This window comes from Abrus precatorius, unplaced genomic scaffold (assembly GCF_003935025.1).
Source record: "Abrus precatorius isolate BTA unplaced genomic scaffold, Abrus_2018 Scaffold8, whole genome shotgun sequence".
NCBI classification, from domain to species: Eukaryota; Viridiplantae; Streptophyta; class Magnoliopsida; order Fabales; family Fabaceae; genus Abrus; species Abrus precatorius.
Window position 1 is genome coordinate 36,759,937 of NW_020874428.1, and position 18,186 is coordinate 36,778,122.

The 18,186-nt window shown below is 30.3% G+C and overlaps 3 protein-coding genes across 4 annotated transcripts; 2 read left to right on the top strand and 1 right to left on the bottom strand.

Annotated features, from left to right (window-relative positions):
• Positions 1-350: 350 nt before the first annotated feature.
• On the bottom strand, positions 351-5,667 carry LOC113874895 (ribulose-phosphate 3-epimerase, chloroplastic). Of its 2 annotated transcripts, none has more exons than XM_027513151.1 (10): positions 5,348-5,667; positions 4,723-4,837; positions 4,350-4,490; positions 4,156-4,269; positions 3,037-3,115; positions 2,021-2,130; positions 1,810-1,866; positions 1,386-1,455; positions 1,220-1,295; positions 351-838 (listed from the first exon to the last, which is right to left on the bottom strand). In XM_027513151.1, the coding sequence occupies exons 1-9, from the start codon at positions 5,449-5,451 to the stop codon at positions 1,246-1,248; spliced, it is 840 nt and encodes a 279-aa protein (XP_027368952.1). In that variant the 5' UTR covers positions 5,452-5,667; the 3' UTR covers positions 351-838; positions 1,220-1,245. The 2 variants fall into 2 exon arrangements, with proteins under 2 accessions (XP_027368952.1, XP_027368953.1); XM_027513152.1 differs by having other exon boundaries at positions 376-838; positions 1,210-1,295; positions 5,348-5,595.
• A 5,770-nt stretch (positions 5,668-11,437) lies between these two features.
• LOC113847850 (galactoside 2-alpha-L-fucosyltransferase-like) lies at positions 11,438-13,668 on the top strand. Its single transcript, XM_027477146.1, has 2 exons — positions 11,438-11,885; positions 12,204-13,668. The coding sequence occupies exons 1-2, from the start codon at positions 11,630-11,632 to the stop codon at positions 13,652-13,654; spliced, it is 1,707 nt and encodes a 568-aa protein (XP_027332947.1). The 5' UTR covers positions 11,438-11,629; the 3' UTR covers positions 13,655-13,668.
• A 1,894-nt stretch (positions 13,669-15,562) lies between these two features.
• On the top strand, positions 15,563-17,565 carry LOC113874810. The gene is made up of 3 exons (XM_027513021.1): positions 15,563-15,798; positions 15,991-17,375; positions 17,558-17,565. Exons 1-3 carry the CDS (start codon positions 15,563-15,565, stop codon positions 17,563-17,565), a joined length of 1,629 nt encoding a protein of 542 aa, XP_027368822.1.
• The last annotated feature ends 621 nt before the right edge of the window (positions 17,566-18,186 follow it).

The following is an 18,186-nucleotide window of genomic DNA, read 5'->3' on the forward strand; positions in this document are numbered from 1 at the left end:
GGCGTATGGGTTTGTCAGATCACTTTCTTGATGCTAGACCGATTTAGCTAGGTTAACATGATATAATTATGGCATGAGATTGGCGTACAATCACCATATTTTGAGCCATTATGTCGATCCGAGAAAAATTGTGCAGCTATCAGAACATAGTCCCTAACAATTAGGTTCGTTTTGATACTTAGCACACTGCTCGGAAGTTTCATAGTGATGGTTATGCAAAAAACACTAAGGTGGGATATTTAATAGCCATTGATAAAACATAAAACTTTGCATGTTTAGCATGGATAGTGTGTTGTTAATAGAAGAACTGGGCAGTATAGCAATGAGATTGTCTTTTACGCATCCCTCTAGACCAATAATTTGCTTCATATCTCAAAAGTGTGAAAGTTTACATACACGCGTTCTCTAATTAGAATTTAAACCGGTCATTATTCATCTTTCAAGGGGTCCTTCCTCAATGCATGCCTTATTGACATGTTAGAGCAAGGAAAGAAACAAAATGGCATCAACATGACAAAAAATAGAAAAACATAATGAATTCAGCTGGTTTTCTTCAAACCTTGTATTGATAGAAAGCACAAGTGCTTCACAATATGGTGGAACAGAACTGAAACTGAAAGGTTACAATACAAGCAGATAGAGAGTAAAGGGCCTTTTATCTTGAATTAAACGTGTCCTGATACTCCAAAAGATTATTATACACAAACTACGCATCACAGCAGCAACCTTACTTGGACTTGTTTCTTATAGTTAATTCCAAAGTGGAGCAATTGCCAGAGGTGACAGCAAGCCAGGCAACAATGGTGCCCAATAATAGGCCCTAATTCCTGAACACTGTCTGCCAGATTCAAACAGTGCAAAACCAGCAGTGAGAATTAGATTGAGATCATGCTCAGGAGTCAGGAGAATACCTTTATATTTTGTGTTTCCAACTGAGCATTTTTCGCACAACCAAAAGTAAAATTTCTAGTAGTATTGAGTTTTTATCAGTCATACATGTGGTAATTGAGTTACAAGCATAACATTGTTATACAATAATTTTCACAATGAAACTGACTCGTAAGTCATAAGAAATGTCTGCCATCATTTTACTTGATATTACTTCTCATACTGGCAGTCAATTTTGATGTTTATATTCAACCACCCAAATCAGAAAAATAACATGTCAAAATTTAATGGAGAACCTTTATGGGCAAAAATGCAGCTTACTGGAGCTTACAATGAATAGGATACCATGCAGATGCTTCACACAGCAACAGCTTCAGGTCTTTTGCTGGTTTTGATTCCCCTTATAGCTGCGAGGGAGTTGAAGCCATGAAAATTATCATTGAATTTCTAGGCATTGCAATATATGCCAAATCACATTAAAGAATTTTTTTGTGTACCTTCAGCATAATCTTTAGCTCCAAACACAGCAGAACCAGCAACCAGTGCATTGGCTCCAGCCTCAATCACCTGCCAAACAAGATTATACTAAAAATTGGATCTTACAACTAAATGCCCTTGTTGGAAGCATTCTAATTCAATGAATAAACAAGTACATGCTTCCCCCCTCATTACTTTTTTGTAATTCCTAGTTCTAACCAATATGCGGAATGCCTAGTCAAAATACAGTGGTACATATAAGTTGAAGTGCATGACCAGTTACACATGCCACATCAGTTCTTTCCCAATATTTTATGTTGAGGTCATCCTCTCAAAATAGCAATAATTGAGCACAATCAGATTATGTATAGCACGTAGACGGCTTGTTACGGATCAATCTAAATTATAAATGGATGAAAGATAATATGATTATGGATAGAGGACCTTGTAAGCATTTGCTGGACCAACTCCACCATCTACTTCAATCCATGGATTCACTCCCTGGACAGAGAGAGGGAGAGAAAGAGAATGAAATAAGAGATTATGTAAAACATAATATATATTTATATATATATATATGCATTACCTTTTTTTTTTTAGGGGGTGGGGGTAACAAAAAATAATGGGCAAACAGACACAAATGCAATCACCATACCTTCTCCGCACACATTCTTCTCAAATCAGAAATTTTCTTCACTTGACTCTCAATAAAACTCTGACCACCAAAGCCAGGGTTTACCGACATAATTAAGACCAAATCAACCACTATAAAAAACATAACAAGATCATGAGCTTTTATTTTCAAACTACCAAAACAACTTATAAACTTGAAATTTGATAGATTTAAATATGTTGTGTAGGAAGTTGTTTTGCTCCTTTTACTATCTTAATGAGGAAAACAATGACCATGCATTTCTCATGGATTTTTAAAATAAATAAAGATAAACAAAAATACTCATCTAATTTCCTAATTTATTTTAGCATTTAAGTTTTAAAACAAGAAATTAGCCCATTGACGTTCATCAACTGTTCCCCTGTAAAATAATTTCCTCAAACCACACACCCCCCAAATTTGACATTAAGCTAATTAGAAAATCGTGTAGAACTATATGATTACTATAATTTTTAATTTTCAAATTTTGTTAACTTTCATGGAACATTCAGTGGGCTCATATATGAAAATAAGAAAACAAAAACTCTTGCTTTAAACAAGAAAAACTCCAACTGTTATTCACCCAAAAACTAAAAGAGTGCATTTGAAAGCAAACTAAGTCTGTAACAACCTTAATCGTAGAACTAATATGTTCCACATTGCTATTAAACTTGTTGACAAATTTGTCTACTGTTTAAAATTAATAGCCTTTTCTTTTAAAAGTAGTGTCAAAACACAAACAGTTCCCTATTGTGTCTCTACACTATGACTGCTCAAAATATACTCTTCCATTAAAAAAATTAACAGAATGAAGTAATGGAACTCTTTCGTTTACTGACAGTTTTGTTAACTTTTCTGTTCTAAACCAAGTCCACAGAAGACTAGTATTGGTCCACAGTTAAATCTTAGAAAATCATTTAAAGTATACAGGGAACCCAAGTCATAAACAGGATCATTAATGTTCTTATTATATAATGAAAAGAAATGAGGACAGAAAAAAGGGAGTAAAATTGGCTCACCATCAAGGACATATTCTATTGCACTTAGGGGAGTAGCTGGGTTTAAGACAACTCCAGCTTTAGCACCCAGGCTTTTCACCTAAATCAAGAGAATGAAGTCAAGTCAGATATATTCACCTGAAACATGTTTCAAGGAATAATTTATACTGTCCAGTTCCCTAGATGACTTTTAACATTTTTTAATATAACAATCCATTGTTCTGAAAGAAAAAGCCCAAGTCTGAAATGGATATACTCAAAAGTAAGGCCTCAAATTTCACATCATGGTGTAAACATAGCTTCAGACAAAGGAAAACTTCTGAGACAGTACAAGGCTTCTGAACTCTATTTACTTCTTTAGACACTTAATTGACATGAAGAGGCCGAGTACTCATTAGGAATAAAAAGTAGTCAACTTCATATAGCTCTGGCCATCTAGATAGAGATCAATGCATTCTACTGCATTTTACCATGACCTAAATAATTGTGATTACTAACCCAAACCAACCAAGAAAAGAATAAAAAAGAGAGATGTGGAATGATTTTACCATCACAGGTCCCCAAGCATTCTAAGGTTCAGCTTTTCTGAAATTTGTAAATCATGTAACAGCAAAAAAAAAATATCACCTTAATATGAAAAAGTTTTAGAAAATGCTAAATCCATTCTAAGGTCAATCCTGGTTAAGAATTTCCTTGATATGACATTTGAGTTTATGTTTCTTCAAAGTTTTATAATTTATAAACACTTCCCAAGCTCAAATACATCAAGAAAATGTATGGCAATTTAATATAACAATTTGGTCAAGTAAGTTAATACATTAAATACCACAAGAAATTGCAACGGTCATTTTTAGCCAGTCCTCGGCCTACTTTTGTTAATGCTCTAGTGTCCATCCACAACTGAAGTATAGATACCCTTACTAATTTTAGTAACTACAACACCCCTTCACTGTTATTTAAATCTTAGACTTTAATCTTAGCATCAGTATTATATGTGATGATTAGTGTTTCCTTGACAACAAGATTCTGAAATTCTATGTGATAATTATACGATGGTTGATCAAAGTTGATTCTCTTGGTATCAACTTTCAGTTGCGGCAACACTGTTCAGGAGTTTGACAGCTCAGGAGGAAATCTTACTTGATTAACTGTACGATGCAAATGGATGGTGGACGATTGTTCACAATGAACACTAACTATGTCAGCCCCTGCCTTGATAAAATCTGGCACCCTTTGTTCAGGCTCTACAATCATCTACAGTGCTTTAACAAGAGTCAGAAAAGTACTTATGATTCAATATTAGTTTTATTTAGTATTTGTTTAAAAATTAATACCAAGTGTACATCCAAAGGAAGATCTGTCACAGGGCGCAATGCATCAACCACAAGAGGTCCAATTGTAATATTTGGAACAAAGCGGCCATCCATTACATCAACGTGAATCCAATCACAACCTGCCAACTCCACTGCTTTCACCTAGAGAAGATAACACACAATCTCCAACCATTATGATCCAAAAAATGCTAACAGTGACTTCAAAACAACAGGACAGATTTACTTGCAATTAGTAAACTTGATAAAATGTTTATGAAATATTACACATTGTAAACAATTTGGACCAAAGACCTTTCTGAGTTTCTGTGTAGTAGAAAAATAAAATATTGAATACTGAATTACTCATAACAGAATATAAAGCATGTTATCGAACCTGCTCCCCCAATTTTGAAAAGTTAGCAGAAAGAATGGATGGAGAAACAATGATATCGCTTTTTGAAAACTTGTCAACACGAGATGAAGCCTTCACCGTGGTTGAAATTTTCCTCCTGAATTCACAAAATAGCAAGTAACAAAAGGACATTAAAGCAAACTATCGTATCCTTTTAAACACCACAAGGCACAATCCATATCTAACCCAAAAAAATTATGAAACAAGTCCTGTGTCCATAGTGCTTTTATAGCATATCCAAGAACTGCATTCTGCATAAATACACATCGATCACACAAGTTTACCTTATGAATGAGATTCCCAAACCCCATGAAGATAGGAATGGACAATGTCCAATCTGATAACAAGGCCAAGGGTGCAAACAACCAGAACCATCCATCCAGGTTTAAAACAGCTTAACAAGTTGCCACTGTACTCTCCTCTCAAATGAAGATAACGTGTATTGAAACCATGATAAGATACTCACAATACATAGATGATGGCATGAAGTAAATCATTCAAGTATGCAACTTTTGAATCGGTTAACAACCATCACATAAAGGGGTTTAGAATTTCAATCCAAAACACAATACTTGTAGAGTGAAATCAATGTTCTGGAAAGGAATACCTGGAGAAAGTAATGGAAGGAGGGTGGAAGAGAGAGGTTTTGTGAAGGTAGAATCCATTGATTTGGGATTGGAGGGTTGATGAACACAGGGAAGTTGCAGCCATATTGTTATAGGGCTTCAAGTTTGGAACTTTTTTTCTCTCTGCGCAATCCTCTTCCTCGTCCTTCACAAGTGTATGGTGTGGTCAGTGATGTTAATTATTGAATTGAAAAATATGAAAAGAGAGTAAAATCGGGTGGATGACACGTGTTGCGCTGTTTGGTGGGGATGCGCTTATCTGCAACGGTTGGCGCTCTTCCTCTCTCGCCACCATGTTGCTGACATCTCACACACACATCATGGGAGAAGAAGAGACAGAAGTAAGGGCATTTTCGGTATCTTCCCCATGCTGTAGGTGAGTTCAATGATTTGACTAATCACTCTTCTACCCATTTGATATATAGATCCTATACATTAGATCTTTTACCTCACTAGATTCACTATTAATTTCTCAAAGACTGAGTATTAATTTCTATCATTTATTGTTATATTTATTATTTTTAAATAAAATTATTCTTACTTCAATGATTATATCAGATATTGTTCAGTAATAACATAATTGCCGAGGATTCTGATTTCATAAATAATCCTTCTAAACCATTCAAATTTGTTAAATTAACTATAAATAAATAAATAGTTAATAATAAATAAAAGATTAAACTATAAAATATATATATATATATAAATAGAGATTAAATTACAGTATAAATTATACCAAAATTTACCCTATTTAATATTATCATATAAATTATTTATATAGAATTTTAAATCTATTTAAAATTATTTAATATTTCACTCATGTGTGTTAAAATTAATGTAATGCATATTCTAAAATATATTAAAATAATAATTCTTTATTTATATTCTTTTAATTATTTAATTTAACAAATTTTGACAAGCTTAAAATAAATTTTAATATTGCTTAATAAATAGCATCCAACCTTGCGTATTACTTAATAAAATTAATTAATTATAGTGTATCAAAATTTACTCCATTGAATAACTTATGGTTCCTTAACATCTAAACAATAATTAAAAATTTGACATTTCCTTCATCTACCCAACCCGATTTGCATTAACAAATGTTTGTTTGTCTTTTTTAGAAAAACTTAATTAATTCCTATCGATAAAGGACATGCTTGCCAAACCAAACACACCCCTATATATATATATATATATATATATATATATATATATATATATGCTTTACAGATTCTTTGCCACAGTTGCAAAATACATAGAAATCATTAGCATTTGAAAAGTAAACACTTATCCTCTTCAAATTTTGTTTAGTTGAAACTCTCCCAACTTCATCCTCTAGACCAACAGAAATGGAATTTGAAGGAATATAAAGGGCAAAGCTATTTGATTATTGATCTAAGTGAGTAAGTGGCTCTATAGGTGCTTTAGGAGACATCAACCGTTGTGTTTAGACTCTAAGTGAGGCAAAATAAATTTTCAATGTAATATTTCTTATTATTTGAAAACATTTATATATATTTCATTAAACAATGTGAGTTTTATTTTCTAATCAATGAATTATATTTAATATTTAATAAAATACAAATTATGCATAATTATTACTCAATAATAATAATAACAACTTATACAAGCAAGATTGTATCACATTCTCTAATATTTTTTTATTACCAAATAAAGTTTGTGTAAATTTTTTCTACATATTCTCAAATTCCCTCACTAAAAATGTCACACAGCTTTACTGTCATTTTAAAAGTGTCACGTGATATTTTCATAATTTTTATTTCTAAATTTTATTATTTAATATATTATTAATTATTATAATTATATGTTTCTTAAATTTTAATATTTTAATATTTAAAACCAATTATATACATATATATATATATATGTAGTTACTTTATTTTTAAAAAAATATTATAAGAGATAAAATATTTTATAATAAATAAAAAATTTATTGTCATTTATATATTTGATAAAAAAATTAATACAATATCTATTTATTATTATTTTTACTTTGATATAAATTTTTCTTACAAGTTCTACTAAAAAAATATTGAAATGAAATTTATTTTATTTAATATTTTATATTTAATAATAAGTTAATAATTTGATGAGTTGAAAAAATTTAAATAAATATAAATATTTAATAACTCAATTTAATAAAAAAATATTTTTACAAGAGTAGTTAATGAGTAAAAAATATTATAAATATGTATTTTATTTAATTCAAATTAAAATAAAAATGTTTAAAATATATTTTATGAGACATAAATTATAAAAAAATTATTAGATTTTTTTCGTTATACATAAATATTTTATTAAAAATAAATTTAAAGTACAAAGGGTGCTTTAATTTGTTACAACTCTAAAGTAAATTAATATTACATGTCAATGGATAATTATTTCAATTCATATATACAATCGATCTTTATAAAAGCGCTACAAGTCACTTCCAACAACAATATTTAATAAAATCAAATATTTTACTAGCATTTAACATACTATTATTGAAAACATATTATTTTGCTAAAGTTAAATTATACATACTATCGCAAACCATTTCATTACAATTTTTCTCTATTTCTTTTTCTCACATCAAATTTCATACATGCTTAGTAACATCTCATGCAAATTTATAAGTAAGCATAGACTGACATTAAATTATTCAAATACCATGGAACACAATTTTATAGAAATATCGCAATACAAAAAAAGATGCAATATGTTTTTATCTTCAGTATTACACAATCCACGTTTAGTCAAATTATTTCATACTAAAACTGCATTAAGTAGTAGATGCTAAAGGAACATCACAACCTTTCTCAGTGTATTAACTTTTCAAATCTTGTGTAAGACACTAAATACAACTCTAAATCGCTACCTGCAGTGAAGAAGTGCACAAATATAATTTATTGTATTAATTTTTTTACTAGATTTTAATATAAACTTAAAGCATACATTATGAATCAATTTATTTGTGGAGATAAATAAATATGGTTTATTTTATTAATTTTTTGTTATTTACATTTAGCGATTATTATATTATGAAAAATAAATAAAGTAGGTACAAATAATAAATATGTATTAACCTTTGTAATTCAGTAAAAATAAATATATTATACATTAATTTAATCTTCTAAATATTTAAAATTTAAAAATTGTAAAAATATTCATTCTAATATATTTCTTAATAAAATGACTATTTTAGATGTCACTTAATGATTGTATGTAACCTCATAATTTTGTAATTTCAAAATTAATGTGAAATGATTTTTCCGGTTAAGTGATGCATAATCAAGGGCATCGTATCCAATGCATCTTAATAAGTTTACTTAATGATTTGATGTTAAGATATTTTGCGTTAATTAAAAATATAGTTAAAATATTTCTATTAGATTTTAAATTATATATGACCATTTTTTAAAAGAGAAGTTGATTTAAATTTATTCATATGATATTATAATTTTTAAATTTTAATATTTAACTTGTTTAACTTATAAATATTATATAAAATAACAATTAAATAATTTTTATATTTTTTTTATAAACTAAGAGAACATTTTATACTATTTTACGTGTATAATAATTATCACTAATTTAATAAAATTAATGATTTATTTTAAAAAATGTAAATATATTTAACTTTTAAGATATTAAAAAATTTATGACTATTAATTTAAAGAAATTATATAGTATTTTATTAAATTTATAAATTAAACATTCAAAAATTATATATGGTAAGTAGTTATAAAAAAATAAAATATTTAATTGTACAAATAAATTTAATATGATAAATTAGTGTGATATTGTAGAAATTAAAAAAAGTCGTTTAATATTTAGCCATATATAAATATTTAATCTCAAACACATCATGATTTGATAAGATAACATGCCTTTTCCTCAATTCAGTCAAAATTGGTTTATTTATTATTTTGTACAACGAACGTGACTTGAACTTGCACATCAATTTTGTATTTTGACTATTTTGATTCCAAAGAATAAAAATAGGCTTTATTATTTAAATAATGTAAACTTAAAAACAAATTCTTAATATATAGTTTTTTTAAATAATTTCTTTGTTTGGAGTGTGTCAGTCGACGTGACATTAGTTTTGCTAATGCGATTGACAAAAATATTAAATTTTTATTTTTTTAAAAATAAATTTCGCCACAAAAAATGCGAAATAACCAGATTGTGACATATGTCAACATCTGCAAAATTTTGCAATATGATTAGCAAAATTAAATATTAGTTTCGCCATACAGAGTGCGAAACTCTCAAATCGTGAGACTGTCATGATCTGAGTAAGTTTCGCCATAAAAATTGCACAACTTGCAAGAATCTGACACGTGGCACAATTTTAAGCTATTACTTAAATTTACCTTTATTAATTTTAATAACATAATCAAACCAAATTTGATTTAGATTTAGATGCAAATTATTACCACATTTAAAATAAAAATCAAATTACTAACATTTCATGAAAAAATATTTTTTTTATTTACATATCAATTCAAATTATATCTTAATTAAATAAATTTAAATCACTAACATAATTAAAAATTTTATAATTAGATACCAATTATGATTACATTAAAATTTTTAAAAAATAGTTACATAATACAAGAAAATATTTTTTATATTTACATACAAATTACTATTAATATTTTTAAATTAAATTATTTTAAATTAATAATAAAAATATATTACATATTTATTTTTAAATTTAATATATTTTAGAAATTTTTTAAAAAAATATTACAATTATTAACCATAAATATTTTATTATATTAATTAAATTATAAAATATAAGATTAAAATCAATATAAAATACAAAAATATTTCATGTGCAAAAAATATTTAACATGATAATAAAAAATCAATGCTTAAAATTACCCTTATTCAAAAATACTTCTGCAAACATCCTCATTTAATATTATTTTAAAAAGCATTTCTATTTAAAAATTAGTATTTACAAATTATATAAAATATATGATAAATATTAATATTGATAAAAAATAATTTTAACATTTTAAATCAATTTTAAAATAAGATTAAAAATATTTTTTTTACTTTAAATAAAATTTAACACTGAAATGTATGGGCATAGATATTTTTAATTTTTAGATTAACATTATTTTTTGTATATTTCAAAAAAATTATATAACATAAAAAATATATTATTTGATATGATCAATAATAATTGTTATATTATGTTGTATTGGGAAATTTTATTTTTTAAAAATAATATAATATCTTACAATAGTACAATAACATGTTGTTAAATTATAATATAATCATGATATTTTATAAATCTATTATTATTATATGAGATCGGTAACATTTATAAAACTATAATACTAGTTTTTACTATATAATGTAATAATTTTAATTATGTTAGTAATTTAAATTTATTTAATTAATATGTAAATAAAAAAATATTTTTTAGTGGAATGTTAGTAATTTGATTCTTATTTTAAATGTAGTAATAATTTGCATCTAAATCTAAATCAGATTTAGTTTGATTATGTTATTAAAATTAATAAAGATAAATTTGCATAATAGCTTAAAATTGTGCCACGTGTCAAATTTCTGCAAGTTGTACAATTTTTATGGCAAAACTCACTTAGATCATGACACGTGTCACAATCTGAGAGTTTCTCACTCTGTATGGCGAAACTGGTATTTAGTTTCGCCAATCATATTGCGAAATTTTACAGATGTTGACATATGTCACAATATGGTTATTTCACATTTTTTGTGGTGAAATTTATTTTTAAAAAAATAAAAATTTAATATTTTTGCTAATGCCACGTGGACTGACACATTCCAGACAGAGAAATTGTTTAAAAAAAACTATATATTAAGAATTTATTTTTAAGTTTACATTATTTAAATAAAAAAGTCATAAAAATACGTGAGATCATATATTTCTTCTCAAATGTTAAATGAAAATTTGGTTGGGGTTGTGAATGAATGTTGTTTGCACGTAGAGGGCAATAAATAAGCCTAGAAGAGTGCCACCGACAGAGCATTTTTATATTTATCCATGAATAAAATCATTTTTGAGAAACACTAAGATTATTGTTGCTAAATATTTTAATGAGTACAACGTTATTATTATATTACTAATGTCGATCTCTGGTAAGAGTGTAAGAGATCACATCAGGTGCCAACAGCTTCTTTGTGTCGCCACCACACCAACTCTGTAACACTGTAAGCACTCCCTTCACTTCACTGGGAATTGGTAGGTGCAGTGGATGATGAAGAGGGTGATTACGATTAGGAATGAGGAAAGTGGAAAGAAGGTTTCACTCTCACTCTCACCCTCAGATTTGGACTCCAAATGCACCTTCACTCTCACTTTGATGCGTTTGATGGCCTTCTTCCTCGTTTCTTTCATGCTCTTCTCTGTCATCTTCTCTCTCTCTGTCGTTCTTCGTGACCCTCCTTCCGATGGTGCCTTGCCCACAACACCAACAACCACTTTCTTTCAAACGACATCAACCAAACAAGGTATTTCGTGATTTTTGAAGTTGCATTGCGTTCTTAGTTGCCTTGTCCTTATGATTTGCTCCTGTTTCGAGAGATGAATGATAGATCTTCAAGCAGCAGTTTTTAAGTGAAGTCGTGAAAAAAAAAATCCGTAGATGTTACCGATGAATGGCAGTGTCTAGGAGGCAGAACAAAATTTAATTTTTGTCTTCAAGTAAATCTCCAATGTCATTGCTCATTTTGTGTTGTCTTCAATTTCGAAACTTCTTCCAAAATGGTCTTCCTTGTGAAATTTGCTTTTCCTGGGGACTCATTGTTACGTTATAAAATTCCATGTAGGTTTGGACAGTGATGCCTCTGACTCTATTGAGTTGCTAAATGATAAACTACTCGGTGGTCTTCTAGCGGATGGATTTGATGAAAGATCTTGTCTCAGCAGGTATCAATCAGCCATGTATCACAAAGGACTATCAGAAAAGCCTTCTTCTTATCTCATTTCTAGATTAAAAGAATATGAAGCTCACCATAAAGAGTGTGGACCGTATACTGAGTCCTATAACAACACAGTGAAACAACTCAGGTCTGGTCAATTTACTGAGTCCTCAGCATGTAAATATGTTGTATGGATTTCATTTAGTGGGTTAGGGAATAGGATATTGACCCTTGCTTCTGCATTTCTTTATGCTCTCCTCACAAACCGTGTTCTACTGGTTGATCCTGGAGCGGATATGACTGATCTCTTTTGTGAACCATTTCCAGATGCTTCCTGGTTTCTCCCTACTGATTTTCCTCTCAATGGTCAATTAAATAGTTTCAATCAGAAATCTGATCAATGTTATGGGAAAATGCTGAGAAGTAACTCAATTAGCAACTCAACTGTTCCATCTTTTGTCTACCTTCATCTAGTCCATGATTATGATGATCATGATAAGCTTTTCTTCTGTGATGAAGAGCAACATTTTCTCCAGAAAGTACCTTGGTTAATGATGAAAACAGATAATTACTTTACCCCATCTCTATTCTTGATGCCATCTTTTGAGCAGGAGCTGAATGATCTCTTCCCGAAGAAGGAAGCAGTTTTCCACTTCTTGGGCAGATATCTGTTCCACCCCACAAACAATGTGTGGGGACTTGTTGTCAGATACTATCAAGCTTATCTAGCTAAAGTAGATGAAAGAGTAGGCATACAAATTAGAGTGTTTGACCCAGAGCCTGGTCCATTTCAACATGTATTGGATCAGATCTTAGCTTGTACTTTGAAGGAGAATCTTTTGCCTGATGTTAACCGCCAGCACGATATTATCAGTAATTCATCAAGGGTGCCCAAGTCAAAGGCAGTGTTGATGACATCCTTAAGCTCTGGTTATTTTGAAAAGGTGAGAGACATGTATTGGGAATATCCTACAGCAACAGGAGAAGTTGTTGGTGTTTACCAGCCAAGCCATGAAGAATATCAACAAACACAGAAGCAAATGCACAACCAAAAAGCTTGGGCAGAAATGTATCTGTTAAGCTTAACTGATGTGTTGATTACTAGCTCATGGTCTACTTTTGGCTATGTGGCTCAGGGTCTTGGAGGTTTGAAACCATGGATACTGTACAAACCAGAGAATCGAACGGCGCCGGATCCTCCTTGTCACCGGGCCATGTCAATGGAGCCATGTTTCCATGCTCCTCCCTTCTATGACTGCAAGGCCAAGAGAGGAACTGATACAGGTGCACTTGTTCCACATGTAAGGCACTGTGAGGATATGAGTTGGGGGCTTAAGCTTGTTGACAATAATAGCTAGTTATGATCTATGCAATATGTATGCAATTATGAAAAACTCGCTGAAAGGTGTTGCAAATTTTGTTGTAAAATAGATTGATTAATTTCTCTTAGATGTATATGTAGTTATTCTCCCGAAGAACCATAATGTTAGCTTTACTAATTTAGGATTGTCTTAATGCATAATATTTTAGTATTTATAAACAACTTCGATAACCATTTGTAAGAAATTGACATTACAGTTAGCTAAAGCTTTTGAGCTTGGAATTTTATTTTTCTTTATAAAAAAAGGCATAAAGCATAAACGCATCAAATTTTCAGTCATTGATATTCCAGTAGTAGTGACTTTAATTGTAGGGGGAAAAACCATAAAACATGTCTATTTAATGACTGTTATAACTCTTGTAACATTTTTTTAACTTAATAAAATTTTCAATATAAGTTATCAGAATAAATTATTTTTATCTTATTTAAAAAAAGTATTATCAAAATTTTTTGTGATATAAATTTCAATATAAAAAATAGTTTATAGAACGCTTAATTCTTGAATGCACCAATTTCTAGAGGAGGGTTACTGGAAGTCTCATCCCATCTAAAACTTTTGATTTCTCGTGTTTATGTCTATTCTCTCATTCCAACTGTAGTGAAACCATCGATGAGAATCAAGGAAGGCCCATTGAAGACAAAGACTTGAAGGCATTAGAAGAACTTCAAAGACCAATGACAAGGGCAAGGGCAAAAAGAATAAATGAAGATTTAGAAAAGATTGTTGTTGTCTTATTTGAAAGGGAGCTCAATTTAGAGTTAGAAAAGTCTAAGATAATCAATTACATATGCTTAGAGGATTTGAACTCTAACGAGTTTTATTAGGATTTAATTATTATGTTTAGTTTATTTATTTTAATATTAGTCATTACTTATTTTGAGTTTTTATTTAGGATAAAATCTTATTATTTTATTTAGTCTATTTGAATTTAGGCTTGTTGGTACAAGAAGCCCATTAGGGTTTGCATTAGTATTAGTTTACAAGCATTAGGCATATATAAGCTCTTGTAAACACACTTTTAATTAGTTTTGAATATAATTTGAGATTGAACACTCTTGTGAGAGCGTGTGACTCTAGGTTCTTGAGTGAGTCAATTTTCTTTGATCTTATTAAGAGGCCAAAACTCTTGTGGCGATCGTTTCTTGGCTTATCAATCTTGCGATTGTGGCGCCATTTTCCATCTCTATTCTATTTTTACTTCTTATTAATTTTCTTCTTATTTCAATTCTTATTTGTGCCGTAATAATTTCGTTTTTATTGTGTGAAATCCAATTCAAGATCGTTTAATTCGGCAACACGGTTTGTGGTTGTCATCAATTGGTATCAAGAGCTTTGATTAGAATTAGATTGAAAAGTACTATTCATCGCACGTTGCTCATTGGAAAAAAAAAGAGAAAAAAATATACTACAAAAAAAAAATTGCAACACACAAAAGTGTGTTTTTGATATATTTCTTCCAATCTTTCACTTATTTTGCTTGATTCCATACAAAAAAAAAAATAGTAGTTGTTTAACGTTATATAATCTTCTTTAAATTCTCCAATTTTGTCTTATTTGCAATCTATTTTTTAGTGTGCTTATTTCTTATTTAGTCTTTTTTTTTCTATTGTCTTGTTGGCTTCCTTAGTTTTGTCTTAGAGTTTTCTTTTGTTGGCTTCACTTGAGTCTCATTGATTGATTGTCTCTTGGTTTTGGTTAATTATGTGGATTGGATGTTGACTTCCTTAAGAACTCTTGAGAGCATTTGAGGGGAAAAAGGCAAGAGAGAAACCCTTACACAAAAGCCAATTTAGAGTGAAACACGAGTGAATATCTACTGAGTGAAAACACTTAGCGAGTGGAGAGAACCTTTTCTTTTTGCATTAACTTTTATTGTTTTGTAGAATGTCTCAAGAAGGAGGATCAAGTAGAGAGAGCACTCCTGCCTCGCAAATTGAAAGACTTGCTCAAAGATTTGAAAACATGTTTGAAAGGCAAAACGAAGCAATAAGGAATGTTCAAGAGGCGTTGGCAAATAATGTAAGAAGGCGGTCACGTGATCGTTTTCCACATGTCCATGGAGACTCTAGTAATTCTTCAAGAGAAAGAAGAAGAAATAGGAGAGATGATGAAGAAAGGAGGTATGATAGGTGGAGAGATAATAGAGAGAGGAGGAATCAAAGAAGAAGAAGAGAAGATGTAAGAATAAGAGAAAATGAGAGAATTGGTGGAGTTAAAATAAAAATTCCTAGTTTTCATGGAAGGAATGATGTTGAAGCATACTTAGAGTGGGAATTGAAGATAGAACAAGTATTCTTATGCCATGATTATAGTGAAGAAAAGAAAGTAAATGTGGCTTCCCTAGAGTTTTACGACTACGCGTTGGTGTGGTGGGATCAAATTCAAAGGGACAGAAAGAGATATGATGAGGAGCCTGTAGATACATGGACTGAAATGAAGAACCTAATGCGTAGGAGATTTGTTCCTACATACTACAATAGAGAGCTTCATACAAAGCTTCAAGGTTTGAGGCAAGGTGACAAAAGTGTTGATGACTATTATAAAGAAATGGAAGTTGCCATGATACGAGCTAATGTATTTGAAGAAAGAGAAGCAACAATGGCTCGTTTTTTAAATGGGTTAAACCATGACATCCGTGACATAGTGGAACTTCATCCCTATGTGGAACTTGAAGATTTGGTTCACCAAGCTATTAAAGTAGAAGCACAACTAAAGAGAAATGGTACTTTGAGAAAGAATGTCTCTTCTTACAACTCAAAAGGGTGGAAGGAAGAAGTAAAGAAGGAGGAAATATCAATTAAGGATATAATTGTGCAAAGTGGTAAACCTTCCTCTAAAACTTCTTTTAATTCTACTAATACTTCTGCTTCTCCTACTTCTCAGCATAGAGCAATCAAATGCTTCAAATGTCTTGAAAAGGGTCATATTGCATCCCAATGTCCAAACAAGAAAACCATGATTTTGAGAGAGAATGGTGAGATCTCAAGTGATAGTTCATCTCAATTATCACACGCTTCAAGTGAAGAGGATAGTGAGTTTGAAGCTTTATGCCACGAGGGAGATTTGCTTATTGTAAGGCGTCTCTTGGGTAGTTTAGCTAAGGAGGATGATACCACACAAAGAGAAAATATTTTTCATTCAAGATGTTTGGTACTTGGAAAGGTTTGTTCTCTTATTGTTGATGGTGGTAGTTGTACCAATGTGGCTAGTATTCGACTTATTGAGAAATTGAATCTTACTACTACTCCTCACCCCAAGTCTTATAAGCTACAATGGTTGAGTGATGAAGGGGAGTTGGTTGTTAATAGGCAAGTTTTAATTACTTTTTCTATTGGCAAGTATAAAGATGAAGTCTTGTGTGATGTAGTGCCTATGAAAGCAAGTCATATACTCTTAGGGAGACCTTGGCAGTTTGACAAGAAAGCTATTCATGATGGTCATTCCAACAAGTTCACATTTATACATAGAGGGAGCACAATCACTCTAGTGCCCATGACTCCTAGTCAAGTGTGTGATGATCAAATAGTCATGAGGTTGAAAAGAAAGCAAGAGAGAAAAGATGAAAAGAAAAAGAGTGAGTTTGAGGGGAACCTTAAAAAGAAAGGAGAAAAAGTGAAGACACTTACAAGTGAGGAATATGAGAGTGAAGAGAAAGGTGAAACATTTACAAGTGAGAAATATGATAGTAAAAAGAAAGGTGAAGAAAAAAATCAATATGAAAGGAGAGAAAATTTGTTTGTGAGAGAAAAAGAAGTAAAGAAAGTTTTGTTGGCCTCTCGGCCTATGTGCTTACCTCTGTATAAAGAAAGTCCTCATAATAAATTTATGGATTCCTTTGCTAACGATATTTTGCCTAGTAGTGTTTTCTCTCTTCTACAGGATTTTGAAGATGTCTTCCCTAAAGAAGTATCTTACTGCCTACCTCCAATTAGAAAAATAAAACATCAAATTGAAAAAAAAGTGGGGCAACAAGCAAAGTATATCAATAAGGGAAGGAAGAAAGTAGAATTTGAACCTGGAGATTGGGTTTGGATACATATGTGCAGAAAAAAGTTTCCCATGCAAGGAAATGCAATGCTTCAAACAAGAGGGGATGAATTATTTCAAATCTTAAAAGAGGATTAGAGATAATACATACAAAGTGGACTTATTAGGTAAGTATAGTGTTAATGCTACTTTTAATGTATTTGATTTATCTCTCATTGATGTAGGTAATAAAGAGTCAAATTTGTGGACAAATTTTCTTGAAGAAAGAGGGATTGATGAGAATCAAGGAAGGCCCATTGAAGACAAAAACTTGAAGGCATTGGAAGAGCTTTAAGGACTAATGACAAGGACAAGGGCAAAAAGAATAAATGAAGACTTAGAAAAGATTGTTGTTGTCTTATTTGAAAGAGAGCTCAATTTAGAGTTAGAAAAGTCTAAGATAATCAATTACATATGCTTAGAAGATTTGAACTCTAACGAGTTTTATTAGGATTTAATTATTATGTTTAGTTTATTTATTT

Bases quoted from the DNA above. Each gene is read 5' to 3' on its own strand.
- LOC113874810 (XM_027513021.1), top strand. From the start codon at position 15,563: ATGTCTCAAGAAGGAGGATCAAGTAGAGAGAGCACTCCTGCCTCGCAA. The intron at 15,799-15,990 runs GTATGATAGGTG...CCATGATTATAG, and splicing joins AGAGATGATGAAGAAAGGAG to TGAAGAAAAGAAAGTAAATG.
- LOC113847850 (XM_027477146.1), top strand. From the start codon at position 11,630: ATGATGAAGAGGGTGATTACGATTAGGAATGAGGAAAGTGGAAAGAAG. The intron at 11,886-12,203 runs GTATTTCGTGAT...AATTCCATGTAG, and splicing joins AACGACATCAACCAAACAAG to GTTTGGACAGTGATGCCTCT.
- LOC113874895 (XM_027513151.1), bottom strand. From the start codon at position 5,451: ATGGCTGCAACTTCCCTGTGTTCATCAACCCTCCAATCCCAAATCAAT. The intron at 1,867-2,020 runs GTATGGTGATTG...CTCTCTGTCCAG, and splicing joins GAAGAATGTGTGCGGAGAAG to GGAGTGAATCCATGGATTGA. The intron at 1,296-1,385 runs GTACACAAAAAA...ACTCCCTCGCAG, and splicing joins AGCTAAAGATTATGCTGAAG to CTATAAGGGGAATCAAAACC.